The following is a 21884-nucleotide window of genomic DNA, read 5'->3' as shown; positions in this document are numbered from 1 at the left end:
TCTCAACTTCGGCTATATTTACACAACGACCCCTCAAATTTACACTTTTTCAGGGGTTAAAAGTGTAATATATAATTTTATTAAAATAAAAGAAGCTAATTCCACCCGAATTTATAACGTGCCCTATCTTCTCGCTCGGTGCGAGTTAAATTTTTCCGAGACCACCGTTCAACTCGAAAAAATCTTACGAACCCAACGGGACTAACTATACGCGAAACGGACAATTTTTTAAAAAAAAGCTAAACACAACGACAACTCGTATCTTCCCGCTCGCCACGAGTTAAATTTTTGACTCGAAATAATTTTATGAACAAAACGAAACTAACCACGTTCGAAACGGACACTTTTTAAAAAACGCTAAACACAACGACATCTAAAACGGCGCTTAACACATGGGCCGTGTTCCCCTCTTTAAATACAAAACGCTATGTTAAATATGAATACGCAGCCCGAAAGCTCCGCTGCAATGCGCGGGCCGGTCCGGACTAGTTTTATATAATATTCTAAATTAGCTCCAGCAACCTTCAAGTTCCAGCTTTAACAACTTTAGTCCTTCTAATTGCTACACTCTTGAACAGCTGATCCTTTCCAATTACAAAGCCTCTCATCACAAGTCCTACACTCACACAGATCAGGTTAGAAGTAATTACATTTGTTAACTAAGATTGCATAATCTAACTTAATGAGGTTATTCAATATATATCATTTTAATCATGTCATGATTTCTATTATTTGCTCAAATAGAATTGTTTCAGTACATAGTATGCATGTTTCCTACACGAGTTTCATACATGTTTTATTTCTTTTTCTACAAATAAATGAAGAGCTCAAGCTATTGGTTTTGGTCCTTTTGGATCCCTTGATCAGAAAAACAGAGTAAATGTTTGGCTTATTCATTTATATAATTGATGTCCTGAACAAGGTGTATAAAAATACTCGCTCTGTATCCTATCATTTTCATTACGTCTCAATTTTATTTTTTAAATACAATTTTCCTACTTATTGACCGAAGGTCATTTTTATTTTATTTTTTAAATAAAATTTTCCTACTTATTGGCCGAAGGTCCTCTCGGAAGCAATCTCTTTATCCGTCAATGAGAGGGAGGGAAGACTTTTTTTTTACTCTTGAAATGTTTTCACTCTGGATGGAGAAATGACTTCTCAGGATTGTCTACACCTCACTTAACTCATACTTCGCATATACAAGATTGAGTTTTGATTATCTGCCCATATTGACGATTCTAGATCATGGGCTTATAGCTATATGAAATGGGGGCTGATTTGTACACCACTAAATTTAGCCATAAACCACCAAATATGTATTACAGTGTTGTACAGTACAATATTTTAATGCACTTTTGATGATGTATGGCTAAAATCTAGTGGTATACGAATCAGCTCCCATATGAAATTAGAAATAACTTTATATAAGAAAAACTCCATATTATAAGTCACATACTACATATTACATGGCATATATAAGAGCTATTTATTGAAACATCAATTGATGTGTACACAGAACTTTGATAAGCCTGAGGGCCTTCTTATTGCAAAAACATAGATTCCAGGAGCACACATCATCAATCAAGACTATACTATTACGCATTACCAAATCGCTTTTTGAAAAAGCCAAGAAGATGTTCTCTCGACGGCAAGACATCCTTGACGACTTGACAGTTAACAAAGTCATCAGACCATTCGGTTAGTTTAGGGAACTTATGTTTTGTGACCAACTTTATTCCAGATGCTTCTTCCATCACTCCAACCCAATAAGCTATGAAAGCAGCAGCAATGTCAACTAGATTTATGTTATCACCTCCGAAAAACTTCGTGCCTTTGACTGCGATTGCTTTTTCTAGTATTTGCAGTTGTTCATGAGCTTCTGCGACTGCCTGTTCCTCTCCTTTGCTACGAAAAGCATTAGACACAGCAGGAATGCACTGGAGAAACCATATAACTTGGAAATTAATTTTGTTTAATTTACGAATGATACAAATGAGATACAAGTTTGACATATTTTACAGTATCATGGCCACTTTATGCAGAGGAGGAGGTGATCATTACACTACTATTACTAAATTAATGCGCTCTAAGGTGTAGTACGAGAAATTATTTAAGCATAGGGATATAAGGGGGAGATACCAATTAAAAGAGAAACAAAAAGTAAAAGTAGAACTGGAAAGTAAACAGAAAGTATAATATTTTTTAACATTTAAACTTTATATTTTTTTTATTTGAGAACAATTAATATGAGACAAGGAGTAATAATTTTTTACCAATGAATGTGGTACTCTATGTATCAAACCCTACCAAACCGATTAGTACTATTATGTTTTTAACTCTAATCATGAGTAGCTAGTAATGCTTTTAGTTTTGAGATTTTTTTTTATTTTTTTATTATTTTTTTTTTTGGCTAAAATAACGCTAACATAAAACTAAGTTTCATCGATCAATGAAGAAGACGAACTATTATGTTTTTAACTCTAAGCATGAGTATCAAATACCATTCATGAGTAGCTAGTAATGCTTTTAGTTTTGAGATTTTTTTTTATTTGGCCTAAGTGAGTGAACCAAGGGCAGATCTACCTTCAAACCAGTGGTAGCACGTGCCACCAGTCAACTTAACCGAAGAAGTGTAAATTTTTCGGAGTTTTCTTTAATTTTATGAAAGTGCAACCAGTGGTGGAGCCACCATGGTGCAAGATGGGTCACAACGACTGAAATTTTATTGATGTGTATTTACATATATGGATTTGTGTAAGAAAAGTTGAAAAGCCATTTTAATGGAGGTTTTGAAGATGAAAATGGTGAAATAAAGGTACCATGGAAAGAGACGATATATCAGGCCCACTAACAAAATTTTATATCAAATATTTCATGTTAATCCCCTAAATTTATGTATATAACTCAATAAGCACCTTACCAGTTTGTCTGTTTCTACTTAATGTTTCATTTAAAACCCACCAACTTTTAATTTAACAGTAATTTCAGTCCTTATAATTTTCAATTTAACCTTCATTGAATCGGTGAGTTGTTTCATCTAATTTTATGTAATTGAGTCATGACATAACTAAAAATCATGCATATATTACATGAAATAAGCTACTTCATAATTTTTCTTTTTAATATTGGTTTTGATTATTGTCTTCTAAAAAACAAATATCTTGGTCGTGATAATTTTTTCAGGTGATATTTGTTCATAAATTTGTAAAACTTAACATATTAATCATCTATTTTCAAAATCAATGACGTGTACAAAGTTAAGTTATAAAATATCTAAATAAATGATTTTATAGTACGCAAACACTTTATATATGTGTTAAAAATAGAGAAGCTAACTACACAATCAATTTCATTAAACATATATAAATTTTTTTTTTTTTGAAAGGCAAAAAGCAATATATTAAACATCAAGGAAATTTACATGGAGCATACAGTGTTATGCTGGGAACAGAAAAATACAGCAGGCCATAGAAAATCTTGCAGGCCTATTACTTGTGAAACAAAATGACGTGTGAAACAAAAAAAAAGTTTTTGTAGTTGATTTTTTAGTCGAACATTGTGTTTTACTTCAACTCATATTTTGAATAAAAAGCCACAACTCCCTTTATTCCATTAACCCATACAAAAGTTAATAACTGTAAGAAAGGTAATTTTGAAATATATAAATAGTGTTTAATTTTTTAGATTTAGGTTTTTTTTTTTTTTTTTTTTGAACATCAGTACCGGATCACCTAGGGGACTTAACCATCAACGCGTTCATCTCTCACAGTTGCATAACCCGCCTCCAATTGCTGCCTATGAGAACCCGACTCAATCTGAGGGCATAGACGGTAAAACCCCCATCCCCCACTGCCCCCCAACTCGATATGCGGAAGGCACTCTTTGGTGGAATTCAAGGGTGTGATGACCCGAAAATTTCTGACCAAATTTAAACTTAATCTTTGTATGATTAACATTTCCGACACGATAAGCAAAGTCTGTAAAACTGAATCTCAAAATTTTTGAACTACTTTTATATATTTAAATACCCTTCGATTGTTTTCGACGATTCGCAAACAATTATATGTAAATAGATACATATATACTATAACTTGAAAAGGTAACAATGTATTAATTGTTTGATACCGTACATTAAACTTATTGGTTTAAATATCTATTTGAATATATATGATAAGTTGAAATATTTATTATTAAAATTTATTTATAAATAACTTCCAATGTGTATTTAACAACTGATTTATGTATATTAAAAAGATATATACATATATATAATTTCAAGTTATTTAGTAAATGATGGTAACATTCGTTTATTGATTCGATTGATATTCATATAAGTTAACTAATGCGTTTAAGATGAACCAGTAAAACACTAATTTGCTACAGTATTTTCAAATTGCTATAGTACCCAAAAAATGCTACAGTGTTTTCGAAAATCACTATTTGCTACAGTGAAATTGACTTTGCTACAGTAAAACACTATTTTAAAATGTATTTTAACAAATAGCGAGACGATGATTTATAGAAGTAAATGACCAAAACACTCAAATGTATAAGCTATATTTTGAGTGATATAATTTAGGGATAATTTAAGGCTATATTTTGACTAAGGTACTTGTCCCAAAATGTAATGTACAAGTTTTCTCAGCGTACGAAGGGACATTCGAAAAACCGGAACCGGGACATAAGTCGAGTGACGACGTACGACTTATCGAAACAAAAATTACAAGTCAACTATGCACGTAAATTTAATATAATATATAATTAATTATATAAATTAAATATATAATTAATTATATAAATTAAATATATATATATATATATATATATATATATATATATATATATATATATATATATTAATATTTAATTACGTCGACAAGCTAAATTACAAAATCATATGTGAGCTGGAAAAGGGGTCCATGCGATCGCATGGAGTCCCCTCACAACATCCATGCGATCGCATGGCAGGGATTTTCAGGCCACATTATAAAAGCTCGATCATTTTGACAGTTTGAAGAACACACATACACGATACATCTTACATTTATATTATTATTATTATTATTATTATTATTATTATTATTATTATTAAGATTAATTATTATTATTATTAATCTTTTTATTAGTAGTATTATTATACATAAAATACTACGACGAAGTCATGAGTGTGTTATTTTAAAAATGAGTTTTACGAGCGGGATAGAGCTAAGAAAATTATGGGTTATTGCCAAGGAGGTTATGGGTAATGTTCAGGGGTATATTTATGAATCAAACCTAATGTTTATCATCTCCGTTACGTCTACGTACTTTCCTACAATATTGAATCTCAATATTGATACGTTGAGATCTACGGTTATTTGGTAATCCGAGTTTTGGTCACATTTTGGTGAACGACTTTATATGCTGCTAAGGTGAGTTTCATAAGATCCCTTTTACTCTCTACATTTTTGGGCTGAGAATACATGCAAATGCTTTATTAACCGATATACAATATTTATATGCGTGAGTTTCATTTGCTCCCTTTTTAATTTCTTTTGCAATCTATATTTTTGGGCTGAGAATACATGCACTTTATTTTAAACGCAATGGATACAAGTACATACTAAATTCTACACTGAGTTTGAACCGAAAATCCCTTAGCTTTGGTAACTGTTAACTGCCAGTTATAAGAACTGGTGGGCGCGAGTAGTAGTATATGGATCCATAGGGCTTGATATCCCCGTCCGAGCTAGAGCACTAGCCTTTTAACGGACGTATGCTATTTGAGAAGCGTACACGTTGGTTTGCGTGTATTATTAAGATGATTATACAAAGGGTACAAATTATATATACGTTAAGTTTAGTTACCAGGGTGCTCAATTTCGTAGAATATTTTGATAAACATTTCTGGATTGAACAACTGAAATCTTGTGATCCACCTTTATATACAGATTATGCGCAACATTAAAACTATGAACTCACCAACCTTTGTGTTGACACTTGTTAGCATGTTTATTCTCAGGTTTTCTAGAAGTCTTCCGCTGTTTGCTTAGATGTTAAACAAGCTATGTGTATGGAGTCTTACATGACATATTTTTCAAGGAAACGTTGCATTCACAAAATCATCACCATGTATCTTATTTTGACTGCATTGTCAATGGAAATACTGTTATAAACTATTATTTATGGTGATTGTCTATATGTAGAAATCATCAGATGTCGAAAACCTTTGATTTAAATATTCATTTATGGTGTGCCTTTTCAAAAGAATGCAATGTTTACAAAATGTATCATATAGAGGTCAAATACCTCGCAATGAAATCAATGAATGACGTGTTCGTCCATATGGATTTGGAGCGATTGTCAGCCGTTTAGTCTTTTGATTTTTGATCAAACATTTCATGAACAAATCGTTAAGCTGATCATGAAATTTTTTTGTCAGTGATAAAATGTTCTGATCCGCCACGGGAGTGAACATGTTTTAAATGTAGTCCAACTTATGGTCCCATCACAATTTTCAGAGTCAGAGAGAATTGATTTTCTATTTAATTAAAGTTTTTTTTGCCAAAAAAGAAAAAAATCAAATACCATTCCAATAAGAATTAATTTTGTACTGGTACGGCACAAGCTTAGTATCGAAATACTCCGTAAAAAATATATAAATGTAAATATATAACAATCGAAATAATAATAATAATAAAAATAAAAAAATAAAAAAAAAAAAGAATCAAGCAAGTTTAAAAAGCAATCACAAACAAACTAAAAAGGAATAAGAGACAGCAAAAAGATTACCTTGTCATCTATGAATTTAGCCCAAAACCGAGCAACAGCCTTATCATAAGGATCTTGAGGCAAAATAGCAACTCCTTTCCAAACATCATCAATATATTCAATGATCACAAGTGACTCGGATATCGGTTTCCCATTATGCAACAACACGGGCACTTTTTTATAAACCGGATTGTACTTGATCAAATCAGCACTCTTGTTGCTAAGATCTTCTTCCACGTTTTCGTACTTAATTCCTTTCAGATTTAACACAATTTTCACTCTGCAAACAAATGGACTTCCACCAACAGCATATAACTTCACTTCATCTGCCATTTTATTGTGATCTGAATTAGTCACTAATGATTTTGGGTATGGTATGGTTTGTATCTTTTGGTAGGTTGATCTCCTATATCTATATATGTACTAGCTAGAACTGAGTTGTTGAATCATAAAGTATTTACTCCGTATTATATAAGGAGTTGTAGGATACGCATAACATGTTGTCCCTTAACATGTGGAGCTGTCAAGTATTTAATTATGGACATTGGTACGTGTTTATGAGAAGAAGGTTGTTACAAGTAGTGGTCTTAAATGTGTTGATATTTTATATCTTATGATTTGACTCAATTATATCCTTTATAGTGAAAGTGATTCCTATTATGCTAATTTTCAAATCAAAACTACTAACAATATATTACCCCCAAGTAATTAATTAATATACAATATTTTTTTAACGGCAATTAATATACAATACTTAAGTAATGTAAGTTGGCATATAGATAACTAAAGTAATAACCAAATGATATAAAAAGAAGGCATAATCACCATAAGCCCACAACAATTAAACACTACAGGAAAAAAAAAAAATCGTGTAACTCATATAAAACTGAAACTGAACTCATAACCTTTAGTTAAGCGTAAAATCATTTGAAAAAAAAGGGGTAAAATCATTTGAAAAAAAAGAGGAGTAAAATTGTCATCGTAATAATTATATTATGCTTAAACTTATCTGGATACAATTTTTTTTTTTTTTTACTGAGATCACCCAAGGGGACTTAACCACTCATGCATTTATCTCTCGTAGTTGCATAACCCGCCCCCAACTACTGTCCTGGAGAAATTCATTATTTTGATACAATTAAATTGGGATAGTATTAGTTTTGTCTAACCAAAATAATTCGTTATTTATGAGTTATTGTTATTAATAACTTATATATTATATTATTACAGATATATTTACCTACATACTAATATGCATGGGGATTTTGGCCGTTTAGACCTCCCCATGCTTGGCAAACAACAATTAAAAAAAAAAAAACAAAAAATTATCGAAATCTCCCCAAACTTTAAACAACTTCCAACTTTAATCCCCAAATTAGGGGTACAAAATGTAAATTTACTATTTTAATTAAAAAAACTTAATCAAACTTCAACCAAATTTTCAACGGGACATATCTTCCCTCGCCAAACATTAAATTTTTCCTAACTCACCGTTCAACTAAAAAAAAAACTTACGAACACAACGGGACTAACTATACGCGAAACTGACACTTCTAAAAAAACGCTAAATACCTCGAACTATCTTCAATATGTGACGACCCGGAAATTTCCGACCAAATTTAAATTTAATCTTTATATGTTTCCGACACGATAAGCAAAGTTTGTAATGTTGAGTCTCGAAAACTTTGGAACAGTTACGTGAATGCATTTTCCCTTTTGACTATTCCCGACGATTCACGAACAATTGTTTGTAAATAAATATGTATATGTAAATGTAAGTATACGTATATTAAATTGAAATTTATAAAATATAATTTAAGCACTAGAATTAAATATATAAAATAAGATAAAACATAATTAAGTGAAATTTAAAATGAATCTATAAAAAAAAAATATATGATTTCTATGTATAATCCTTATCATATGTATAGGGTAATATATAAAATTTATAAATATTAAATGTAATTATAAGTTGGTATATTAACATTGTTATTTTTATTACTAATATTAATGTTAATATTACTATTGGTATTATTATTATTAATATAAGATATGAGATTTGATACATTTTATTTGTTATAATAATATTAATACTAATATTATAGTTATCATTATTATTAATTATTATTAAACTTATTAGTTTCATTAAAATTATCATTATTGTTATTAATAATATTATCATAATTATCATAATATTATTATCACTTTTATCATTAATATCTTTAACAACATTATTAACAGATCTGTTTCCTTCATTATCCATATTATTTATTTTTTATTTTTTATTTTTTATTTTGATTCGATTTCAGTAAAATCCAATTACATATCCCTATCCAGCTTTTTAAAGTTTTGTTTCTGTCCTAAATCGTTACAAATTTTCTTCAATCTGGTACGAATTTTGTTAGCAGTCCCTATCTGCTTTTGAGTTTGATTTTTTTTTTCTGAACATGTTTGATATTCTGTCGACCTCTCAATGGAATATAAAACGATCAAAAACTCTATAACATTGACTAACTCATTCATTCCTTCAATACTATTATCAATTATCACGTTCATTTAGTTTAATTGTTGTTTTAAAAAAAAAGAACTGAAGTAATTCCGTCAACTACTCTGTTCTTACTTCCAATTTCAAACAGCTAAATTTTGTAACGAATTTCAAAAAGTAGAAATGCAGTTATGTTAGGATTACTCTAGTCAATCTTTCTGTAAAGTTTTAACATTTAATTCCTCTTATCGGTTTCTAATTTCTGAGTCAAAGTTCTAAATGGAAAAAGTCAACCATTCTTCTTCATTAAAATTCGAGTTCAATTTTATGTTTCAAGTTAAATTAAAGGTTCAGAAAATTTCAAATGATGATCTAAAACCCTCTTCATGTTTTAAGTATAAGCTAAAACGTCCTACAAATTTGAATTAGATTTTGAGTTTTAACGAGTTCATATAAACTGTAACAGGTTAAATTCTTTTTATTTTCTTTCTGTTTTGATTACTCTAATTAGTTTCTAAACGTTTCTATATCATTTAAGAATCCAAAAACTAATAAAGTAAATTATTTTATACATGGTATTACCCTGGTCGATTTGTACTTGGTTGAAGAAGATGCTGATAGTTAATTAGTGGATATATATTTATATATGGGTATTAAAACAGAAAATCTCTGATAGCTCGATGGTTAGGATGTTTGTGTTTAAGCAAGTGGTCGTAGGATCGAATCTGAGCTGGGTCATTTTCTTTTAGAAAGCTGATTTCACTTAAGGTAGTTTACTTACTTATTTATTTGTATTATTATTATTATTATTATTATTATTATTATTATTATTATTATTATTATTATTATTATTATTATTATTTTTATTATTATTATTATTATTTGTATTATTATTATTATTATTATTATTATTATTATTAGTATTATTATTATTAATTATTATTATTATTGTCATTGTTATTGTTATTATTGTTAATATTAATGTTATTATTATTATTATTAGTATTATAGTTATAAGTATTATAAATATTATTATTATTATTATTATTAATATTAGTATAATAATTCATAGTAATGTGATTAATAAGATTATTATCATTATTAATAGTATTATCATTTAAAAACTATTAGTATTATCATTGCTAACATTATCATTATTAGCATTATTATTGTTATTATTATTAACAGGATTATGAACATATTAATAACATTTATATTAGAAAAATTTATAATAAAAGTTGATACGACAAGAATTATGAATATGATTATAATTTTTAAGTTATAGGAACTATAGATACAGGCTTAGAAACTAAACATGAAGTTTATGATAAATCTGATTATTATTATTAACACTGCTATTACTATTATTATTATTATTATTATTATTATTATTATTATTATTATTATTATTATTATTATTATTATTATTATTATTATTATTATTATTATTATTATTATTATTATTGGAATATATCACTTTTATTAAAACTATTATTCTTATTATAATTAACATTATTATTAAAGTTAATATCTTTGTTAAGGTTATCATTATTAAAAATTAATATTATTATTAATAATATTACTACCAATATTATGACTATCACTCTTATCATGTTTAGTGTTATTACAAGTAAATATTTTTATATAAAGATACACTGCAATAATATTAATATTAAATAATACTATATATTCTTATAATATTAACTAAACTATATATATATATATATATATATATATATATATATATATATATATATATATATATATATATATATATATATATATATATATATATATATATATATAAAATGTACCAATCAATACATAAATATATACTGATATCTTATATAAACCTTAATATAGATTTTTATTATTAACATATTAAAGAATGGTAAATAATAATTATATAAGATATATAAATTAAATATATTAAACTATCTATATCTACATAACATATAATATAACAAGTATATTATTAATAATAATATATATAAACTTGCTCGATTACGATTACATGTATTAATAAATATACAATTGATATAGGTTCGTGAATCCGAGGCCAACCCTGCATTATTCAATATCGGCATATGTATTTTTACTACAAAGTACATTATTGTGAGTTTCATTACTCCCTTTTTATATATATTTTTGGGACTGAGAATACTTGTGTAGTGACCCGAACTTTTCCATGTTTATATATATTAATTGAGATTGATATTTACATGATTAAATGTTTCCAACATGTTAAGCAATCAAACTTGTTAAGACTTGATTAATTGAAATATGTTTCATATAGACAATTGACCACCCAAGTTGACCGGTGATTCACGAACGTTAAAACTTGTAAAAACTATATGATGACATATATATGGATATATATATAGTTAACATGATACTATGATAAGTAAACATATCATTAAGTATATTAACAATGAACTACATATGTAAAAACAAGACTACTAACTTAATGATTTTTAAACGAGACATATATGTAACGATTATCGTTGTAAAGACATTTAATGTATATATATATCATATTAAGAGATATTCATACATGATAATATCATGATAATATAATAATTTAAAATCTCATTTGATATTATAAACATTGGGTTAACAACATTTAACAAGATCGTTAACCTAAAGGTTTCAAAACAACACTTACATGTAACGACTAACGATGACTTAACGACTCAGTTAAAATGTATATACATGTAGTGTTTTAATATGTATTTATACACTTTTTAAAGACTTCAATACACTTATCAAAATACTTCTACTTAACAAAAATGCTTACAATTACATCCTCGTTCAGTTTCATCAACAATTCTACTCGTATGCACCCGTATTCGTACTCGTACAATACACAGCCTTTAGATGTATGTACTATTGGTATATACACTCCAATGATCAGATTTTAGCAGCCCATGTGAGTCACCTAACATATGTGGGAACCATCATTTGGCAACTAGCATGAAATATCTCATAAAATTACAAAAATATGAGTAATCATTCATGACTTATTTACATGAAAACAAAATTACATATCCTTTATATCTAATCCATACACCAACGACCAAAAACACCTACAAAAACTTTCATTCTTCAATTTTCTTCATCTAATTGATCTCTCTCAAGTTCTATCTTCAAGTTCTAAGTGTTCTTCATATATTCTACAAGTTCTAGTTACATAAAATCAAGAATACTTTCAAGTTTGCTAGCTCACTTTCAATCTTGTAAGGTGATCATCCAACCTCAAGAAATCTTTGTTTCTTACAGTAGGTTATCATTCTAATACAAGGTAATAATCATATTCAAACTTTGATTCAATTTCTATAACTATAACAATCTTATTTCAAGTGATGATCTTACTTGAACTTGTTTTCGTGTCATGATTCTGCTTCAAGAACTTCGAGCCATCCAAGGATCCGTTGAAGCTAGATCCATTTTTCTCTTTTCCAGTAGGTTTATCCAAGGAACTTGAGGTAGTAATGATGTTCATAACATCATTCGATTCATACATATAAAGCTATCTTATTCGAAGGTTTAAACTTGTAATCACTAGAACATAGTTTAGTTAATTCTAAACTTGTTCGCAAATAAAAGTTAATCCTTCTAAATTGACTTTTAAATCAACTAAACACATGTTCTATATCTATATGATATGCTAACTTAATGATTTAAAACCTGGAAACACGAAAAACACCGTAAAAACGGATTTACGCCGTCGTAGTAACACCGCGGGCTGTTTTGGGTTAGTTAATTAAAAACTATGATAAACTTTGATTTAAAAGTTTTTATTCTGGGAAAATTATTTTTATTATGAACATGAAACTATATCCAAAAATTATGGTTAAACTCAAAGTGGAAGTATGTTTTCTAAAATGGTCATCTAGACGTCGTTCTTTCGACTGAAATGACTACCTTTACAAAAACGACTTGTAACTTATTTTTCCGACTATAAACCTATAATTTTTCTGCTTAGATTCATAAAATAGAGTTCAATATGAAACCATAGCAATTTGATTCACTCAAAACGGATTTAAAATGAAGAAGTTATGGGTAAAACAAGATTGGATAATTTTTCTCATTTTAGCTACGTGAAAATTGGTAACAAATCTATTCCAACCATAACTTAATCAACTTGTATTGTATATTATGTAATCTTGAGATACCATAGACACGTATACAATATTTCGACCTATCATGTCGACACATCTATATATATTTCGGAACAACCATAGACACTCTATATGTGAATGTTGGAGTTAGCTATACAGGGTTGAGGTTGATTCCAAAATATATATAGTTTGAGTTGTGATCAATACTGAGATACGTATACACTGGGTCGTGGATTGATTCAAGATAATATTTATCGATTTATTTCTGTACATCTAACTGTGGACAACTAGTTGTAGGTTACTAACGAGGACAGCTGACTTAATAAACTTAAAACATCAAAATATATTAAAAGTGTTGTAAATATATTTTGAACATACTTTGATATATATGTATATATTGTTATAGGTTCGTGAATCAACCAGTGGCCAAGTCTTACTTTCCGACGAAGTAAAAATCTGTGAAAGTGAGTTATAGTCCCATTTTTAAAATCTAATATTTTTGGGATGAGAATACATGCAGGTTTTATAAATGATTTACAAAATAGACACAAGTACGTGAAACTACATTCTATGGTTGAATTATCGAAATCGAATATGCCCCTTTTTATTAAGTCTGGTAATCTAAGAATTAGGGAACAGACACCCTAATTGATGCGAATCCTAAAGATATATCTATTGGGCCTAACAAACCCCATCCAAAGTACCGGATGCTTTAGTACTTCGAAATTTATATCATATCCGAAGGGTGTCCCGGAATGATGGGGATATTCTTATATATGCATCTTGTTAATATCGGTTACCAGGTGTTCACCATATGAATGATTTTTATCTCTATGTATGGGATGTGTATTGAAATATGAAATCTTGTGGTCTATTATTATGATTTGATATATATAGGTTAAACCTATAACTCACCAACATTTTTGTTGACGTTTTAAGCATGTTTATTCTCAGGTGATTATTAAGAACTTCCGCTGTCGCATACTTAAATAAGGACGAGATTTGGAGTCCATGCTTGTATGATATTGTGTAAAAACTGCATTCAAGAAACTTATTTTGTTGTAACATATTTGTATTGTAAACCATTATGTAATGGTCGTGTGTAAACAGGATATTTTAGATTATCATTATTTGATAATCTACGTAAAGCTTTTTAAACCTTTATTGATGAAATAAAGGTTATGGTTTGTTTTAAAATGAATGCAGTCTTTGAAAAACGTCTCATATAGAGGTCAAAACCTCGCAACGAAATCAATTAATATGGAACGTTTTTAATCAATAAGAACGGGACATTTCAGTTGGTATCCGAGAGTTGGTCTTAGAGAACCAGAAAATTTGCATTAGTGTGTCTTATCGAGTTTGTTAGGATGCATTAGTGAGTCTGGACTTCGACCGTGTTTTCTTTAAAAATGGTTGCTTAACATTTTTGTTGAAAACTATATATTATTAACATGTATATATTATGTGATATATTAATCTCTTAACATGTTTGATATTGTGTGATAGATGTCTACCTCTAGCACAAATCCCATTGACTCACCTAATAATAACGAAGAGTCGAATATATATTGGACTGATTCACAAGTTCCCGAAGAGGAACCAGAAGAAGAATCAGAACCGGAAGAAGAATCAGAACCGGATGAGGAAATAGAACCTGTAGGGGAAATAATAAAATGGTTAAGTAAAAGAAAATCCTCAACCAACCGACCAAGGATAATTATGGTCAATGGTGTTTCCGCCAAGGAAGCAAAATATTGGGAGGATTACCAATTCTCCGATGAATCGGATTCCGACGAGAATTCCGATGATGTTATAGAAATTACCCCAACTGAATTTAAAAAAGCAAAAGAAAATAATAAGGGAAAGGGCATAAAAATAGAGAAATCTAATTCCAACCCCGATGAACTTTATATGTATCGTCAACCTCCGAAGTCCTTAAGTTGTAACAATGACCCGGGAACCTCTAAACCACCGGGTTTTTCTAAACCAATGTGGAAAACGACGGCTCGTATTAGGGGAACATCATATATCCCTAGAAACTTGGTAAAACGTACCAAAACCGAAGAAGAAGAAACGAGCGAGTCGGAATAAGATAGTTGTATTCGTGTGGTGTAATATATGTAATATAGTGTGCTTATGCTTTATGATATATGTAAAAATTGCTTGTATTAATAAGTATTTTTTTATGAATCTAAATCTTGTCTATTTTACAGTTTAAAAACACAAAATGGATAGACAACCCAATATTTTAAGAGACTTACCCGGAGACATGATTGATGAAATCCTGTCTAGAGTCGGTCAGAATTCCTCGGCATAACTATTTAAGGCGAGATTAGTTTGTAAGACATTCGAAGAACGTTCCAAGAATGTCTTGGTTTATAAGAGAATTTCGTTTGAAAGATGGGGGATATCACATTGGGAAACCCATAAGTTACGATGTGTTTACTTTGACGCATATATTGCAGGGAACCCAAATGCTATTTTACGCAACGGGTTAAGAAATTATTTTGACTCAATGTATCCGAATATAGGACTTCATGATTTAGAAAAAGCGACTAACATGCAACATAAAGAAGCATGCTATTCTTACGGGTTAGTAATGTTCGCTTCTCACCAAAGTGAGAAAAAGAACATCGGGCTACAACTATTAAACAAAACGTTCCCACAAGTGACGGAGTCGGTAATTGGGGTAAGAAATGAGGTTTTTAGGTTATTACGAGACTGTTGGTCATTACGTAACCCTCATCCCTTTGATGACGTTACAACACGCTGTCTTATCAACGGCCATAATGGTTATGTTCCACAAGACCAAGGATGGGAAGTAGTCCTAGTAAAACTAGAATGCATGACTTGTTTCTGGACGTATGAATTACGTGTCTTTATTGCCTTTGCTGAACGACTTGTGTACTAGCTAGAATTATCTTCACAACTATCTTGTATCAAAGTTATTGTGTGCTATATTTCATGCTTTATGTAAAATAAGCGGTATTGTAAGTTTGTAAAATGTTGTATAAAAGTTTGAACGCGAAATATTATTACAATCAGTTTTTCATATAGAATTGTAGTAGTTGAATTGTATATTAGCTACTAAGTATGAACTTAACGGGTAGGTACTACCCGAATTTAAACTTATAAAACGCTAATATGAAGAAAAAGATTTTATAAATGAGTTCATATTATGCTACGAAATACTATTAACTACTCTTAATATTCTGTATGATTAACTTGTTCCATTTGACTATTTTGAAGGAAATGACACCGACTACTTGACACACCTTGAATATGAATGAAGTGGAATTCCGTACTTTCCTAGCTTCAAACATAGCCACAGTACAGGCTGCGCTACATACCAACAATAACCTTGGATATAGCAGTACAGGAAATCGTGTAGGATGCACCTACAAAGAATTCACTGCCTGCAAACCTTTAGAATTTGATGGAACCGAAGGACCGATCGGATTGAAACGGTGGACCGAGAAGGTCGAATCGGTGTTTGCCATAAGTAAGTGTACTGAAGAGGACAAAGTGAAGTACGCTACGCATACCTTCACAGGTTCTGCGTTAACATGGTGGAATACCTATCTAGAGCAAGTGGGACAAGATGATGCGTACGCACTACCGTGGTCAGCATTCAAGCACTTGATGAACGAGAAGTACCATCCCAGAACCGAGGTCAATAAGCTCAAGACAGAACTTAGAGGGGTACGAACCCAAGAATTTGATATTACCACGTACGAAAGACGATTCACAGAATTGTGCCTATTGTGTCCGGGAGCGTTCGAAGATGAGGAAGAGAAGATCGACGCGTTTGTAAAAGGATTACCGGAAAGAATCCAAGAAGATATAAGTTCACACGAGCCCGCCTCCATACAACAGGCATGTAGAATGGCTCACAAACTAGTGAACCAGATTGAGGAAAGAATTAAAGAATAGACGGCTGAAGAGGCCAATGTAAAGCAAGTCAAAAGAAAGTGGGAGGAAAACGGTGACAAGAATCACCAATACAACAACAACAGCAATTACAATAATAATCGCAACAATTATCCCAACAATCGAAACATCAATCGCAACTACAACAAACGGCCCAACAACAACAACAACAACAACAACAACAGCAACTACAACAATCATCCCAACAACAATAACAACCGCAACAACAACAACAATCAGAAGCAGCTATGCCAAAGGTGTGAAAAGTATCACTCAGGGTTCTGCACCAAATTTTGCAACAAGTGTAAAAGAAATGGTCATAGCGCAGCGAAGTGTGAGGTCTACGGACCAGGGGTTAACAGAACGAAAGGAACAAATGGTGTCGGAACGAGTAATGGCGGAGCAAGTAGTGTCGGAGCAAGTTATGCCAATGTAGTTTGTTATAAATGTGGAAAACCGGGCCACATTATTAGAAATTGCCCGAACCAGGAGAACACGAATGGACAAGGCCGTGGAAGAGTTTTCAATATTAATGCGGCAGAGGCACAGGAAGACCCGGAGCTTGTTACGGGTACGTTTCTTATTGACAATAAATCTGCTTACGTTTTATTTGATTCGGGTGCGGATAGAAGCTATATGAGTAGAGATTTTTGAGCTAAATTAAGTTGTCCATTGACGCCGTTGGATAGTAAATTTTTACTCGAATTAGCAAACGGTAAATTAATTTCAGCAGATAATATATGCCGGAATCGAGAAATTAAACTGGGTAGCGAAATATTTAAGATTGATTTGATACCAGTAGAGTTAGGGAGTTTTGATGTAATAGTTGGCATGGACTGGCTGAAGAAGGTGAAAGCAGAGATCGTATGTTATAAAAATGCAATTCGCATTGTACGAGAAGAAGGAGAACCCTTAATGGTGTACGGAGAAAAGGGCAACATGAAGCTACATCTTATTAGTAATTTGAAGGCACAAAAACTAATAAGAAAAGGTTGCTATGCTGTTCTAGCACACGTCGAGAAAGTACAAACTGAAGAAAAGAGCATCAATGATGTTCTCGTCGCAAAAGAATTTTGATAATGCTAAAAACGAACATATATTTCATAGCATTATTCCTCAAGAAAGACAAGCTTTTAGTTGCAATTGTTCTATTTACAAGTGATATTCGTTTAAATAATAAAAGGTGAAGATAAAAGACAGATTCGACGAATTGAAGACGCAAACGACCAAAAAGCTCAAAAGTACAAAAGACAATCAAAGAGGTTCCAATTATTGATAAGAAACGTCTCGAAATTACAAGAGTACACGATTCAAAACGCAAAGTACAAGATATTAAATTGTACGCAAGGACGTTCGAAAATCCAGAACCGGGACCAGAGTCAACTCTCAACGCTCGACGCAACGGACTAAAAATTACAAGTCAACTATGCACATAAATATAATATAATATTTAAATAATTCTTATAATTATTTAATATATTATATTTATATTTAAAACCGTCGGCAAGAAAGACTCCAAAAGGGACTGAGCTGTAATTTCAATCTCCGCGACTCGCGGAGTTTGAAGGCCAAAAATGCCGCGAGTCGCGGAGCCCCAAAAGTTGAAAATCCCTATAAAAGCAAACGAATTCTGATCGAAAAAAAAATCCATCAATATATCAATCTCTCTATCTATATCGTATATATTTATATTTATATTTTAATTTTAATTTTAATTTTAATTTTAATTTTAATTCTAATAATAAGGGTATGTTAGCGAATGTTGTAAGGGTATAAGTCGAAATTCTGTCCGTGTAACGCTACGCTACTTTTAATCATTGTAAGTTATGTCCAACCTTTTTAATTTAATGTCTCGTAGCTAAGTTATTATTATGCTTATTTAATCCGAAGTAATCATGATGTTGGGCTAATTACTAAAATTGGGTAATTGGGCTTTGTACCATAATTGGGGTTTGGACAAAAGAACGACACTTGTGGAAATTAGACTATGGGCTATTAATGGGCTTTATATTTGTTTAACTAAATGATAGTTTGTTAATGTTAATATAAAGATTTATAATTGGGCGTCCCTATAAATTACCATATACACTCGATCGGACACGATGGGCGGGGTATTTATATGTACGAATAATCGTTCATTTAACCGGACACGGGAATGGATTAATAGCCACTAGAATAATTAAAACAGGGGTGAAATTACATTCAATGGTAATTGGTGTAATTGTTAACAAAGTAGTAAAACCTTGGTTTACACGCAGTCGATAACCTGGTGTATTCATTAAACAAAGTATTAAAACCTTGTTACAATTCGAATTCCCAATTAGTTGGAATATTTAACTTCGGGTATAAGGATAATTTGACGAGGACACTCACACTTTATATTTATGACTGATGGACTGTTATGGACAAAAACCAGACGGATATATTAAATAATCCAGGACAAAGGATAATTAACCCATGGGAATAAACTAAAAATCAACACGTCAAACATCATGATTACGGAAGTTTAAATAAGCATAATTCTTTTATTTTATATTTAATTTCCTTTATTTTATATTTAATTGCACTTCTAATTATCGCATTTTTTATTGTTATTGTATTTAATTGCATTTTTAATTATTGTACTTTTTAATTATCGCAAGTTTATTTTATCGCACTTTTATTATTCGCAATTTCATTATCGTTATTTACTTTATGCTTTAATTTAAGTCTTGTATTTATTTTTAATATTTTACATTTGGTTTTAACTGCGACTAAAGTTTTAAAATCGACAAACCGGTCATTAAACGGTAAAAACCCCCTTTATAATAATAATATTACTTATATATATATTTGTATTTTTATAAAAGTAAACTAACATAGCGTTAAGCTTTGTTTAAAAAGATTCCCTGTGGAACGAACCGGACTTACTAAAAACTACACTACTGTACGATTAGGTACACTGCCTATAAGTGTTGTAGCAAGGTTTAAGTATATCCATTCTCTAAATAAATAAATATCTTGTGTAAAATTGTATCGTATTTAATAGTATTTCTAGTAAAATTTAATAGTATTTTATATACACCTCGCACGACATCAAGTTATTTTTGGCGCCGCTGCCGGGGAACTCTCTTAAACACCGGAAGCGCAACGCTAATATAAAAATAAAATAAAAAAAATTTAGTTTACTTTTATTAAATTTTGTTTTTATAAAAATACGTTTTAAATATTCGAAAATATAAAAAGAAAAACAAAAATTTATATATTTTTAGGAGTTTGATAAATATTTAAGTTTTATAAAGTTTCTTTAGTTTGTAAAAATATAAGTTTTATTTAATTTATTTTATAAATATATTTTATAAATATTAAAAAAAATATATATATATATATATATATATATATATATATATATATATATATATATATATATATATATATCTAGCTTTAAGATTTTTATTTATAAAATTATAAAGTAGTCTATTTTTTATTCTAGTTTTGTTTTAAATTTAAGTTTTTATTATACACATATTTTTTTTATATAAACAGAAAAATTATAAACAGAAAAGAAAAAAATAAATAAAAAAAAAACGCGTCAATTTAAACTGTACCTGAGTTGAAATTTGGAACCCCGCGACTCGCGGGGTTTGCTGCTTTAAATACCGCAACTCGCGGAGCTTTTCTGACACGCGACAGAACCCTAATTCAGCATTAATTACGGGTATTTATTAATTATTATTATTATAAACCCTAATTATCTTTTATTATTATAATTAAGTTTTATTTTAAAGTTTCTTTTTTTATTTAATTTGTTTTATTTAGTTAAATTAGTTTAATTAAATTGTAAAATTAATAGTTTTAATAAATAAATAATATAAAAATAATATTTTTATAAAAATTGTACTTTTTACAACTTTTTGTATATTTTTATATTTTGTCCCTTTTTAATCATTTTAGCGTAATATTTGTATTTCTAGCTCATATTTAGTTTTAAACTTAGTTTTTGCCATAGTTATTTTTACTTCTAGATTTTTAGGATTTGCCGTAGAATTCCTTAAGTGCTTTTTCTTTAGACTAAGATTTAGGTGCTTTAGAATTTTGCGACGCCTTTTTAAGTTTTAGTTTCTTTTTAAGTTATTTCCATTTGGGATATAGTTTTCCTGTAAGCTTTAATATTTTTAAGACGACTTTTACCTATGTATCAATTATCATTCCAATTAGTAATCTCAATTTGCGATTATAATTTTAAGTTAGTTGTAGTAATAAGGTTAGGTTAGTCAAGTATTTTTAAGTTTTATAAGTTTCTTTTATTTTTTTTCGTCACCTTTTATTTTTCAACCATTTTTCTTTTTCAATCTTTTTCCGACGAACTCTTTTTCTTTCTTATTTCTCGCTATTCTAGTTTTAGGACATAGATTTTTATTCTACTTCTTATCTAAATTTCTTAAAATTACGAAAATTTATTTTAAGTGGTTAAATTGATAGACATCAAAATTTTCTGGTTCGTAGTAATAGTTGGATTTGTACGTGGACCTGGTTATTGGAGCCAAACAGTCCTCAATTATATTGAGACCAAACGAATCCTGCCCCTCTGCTGCATCTTTTGGCTATTCAAAACG

General features: G+C 29.8%; 1 protein-coding gene across 1 annotated transcript; it reads right to left on the bottom strand.

Moving 5' to 3' along the window:
• Positions 1–1404: 1404 nt before the first annotated feature.
• LOC139851797 (probable glutathione S-transferase) lies at positions 1405–7316 on the bottom strand. The gene is made up of 2 exons (XM_071840973.1): positions 6775–7316; positions 1405–1940 (listed from the first exon to the last, which is right to left on the bottom strand). The coding sequence occupies exons 1-2, from the start codon at positions 7084–7086 to the stop codon at positions 1599–1601; spliced, it is 654 nt and encodes a 217-aa protein (XP_071697074.1). The 5' UTR covers positions 7087–7316; the 3' UTR covers positions 1405–1598.
• Between the last annotated feature and the right edge of the window lie 14568 nt (positions 7317–21884).

The sequence above is a fragment of the Rutidosis leptorrhynchoides genome, chromosome 6 (genome assembly GCF_046630445.1).
Source record: "Rutidosis leptorrhynchoides isolate AG116_Rl617_1_P2 chromosome 6, CSIRO_AGI_Rlap_v1, whole genome shotgun sequence".
Lineage (NCBI taxonomy): Eukaryota > Viridiplantae > Streptophyta > Magnoliopsida > Asterales > Asteraceae > Rutidosis > Rutidosis leptorrhynchoides.
This window is presented reverse-complemented; position numbering and strand designations above follow the sequence as displayed.

Excerpts from the sequence above, each read along its gene's own strand:
- LOC139851797 (XM_071840973.1), bottom strand. The coding sequence starts at position 7,086 with ATGGCAGATGAAGTGAAGTTATATGCTGTTGGTGGAAGTCCATTTGTT. Across the intron at positions 1,941-6,774 it reads CTAAATTCATAGATGACAAG|TGCATTCCTGCTGTGTCTAA; the intron begins GTAATCTTTTTG and ends TGGTTTCTCCAG.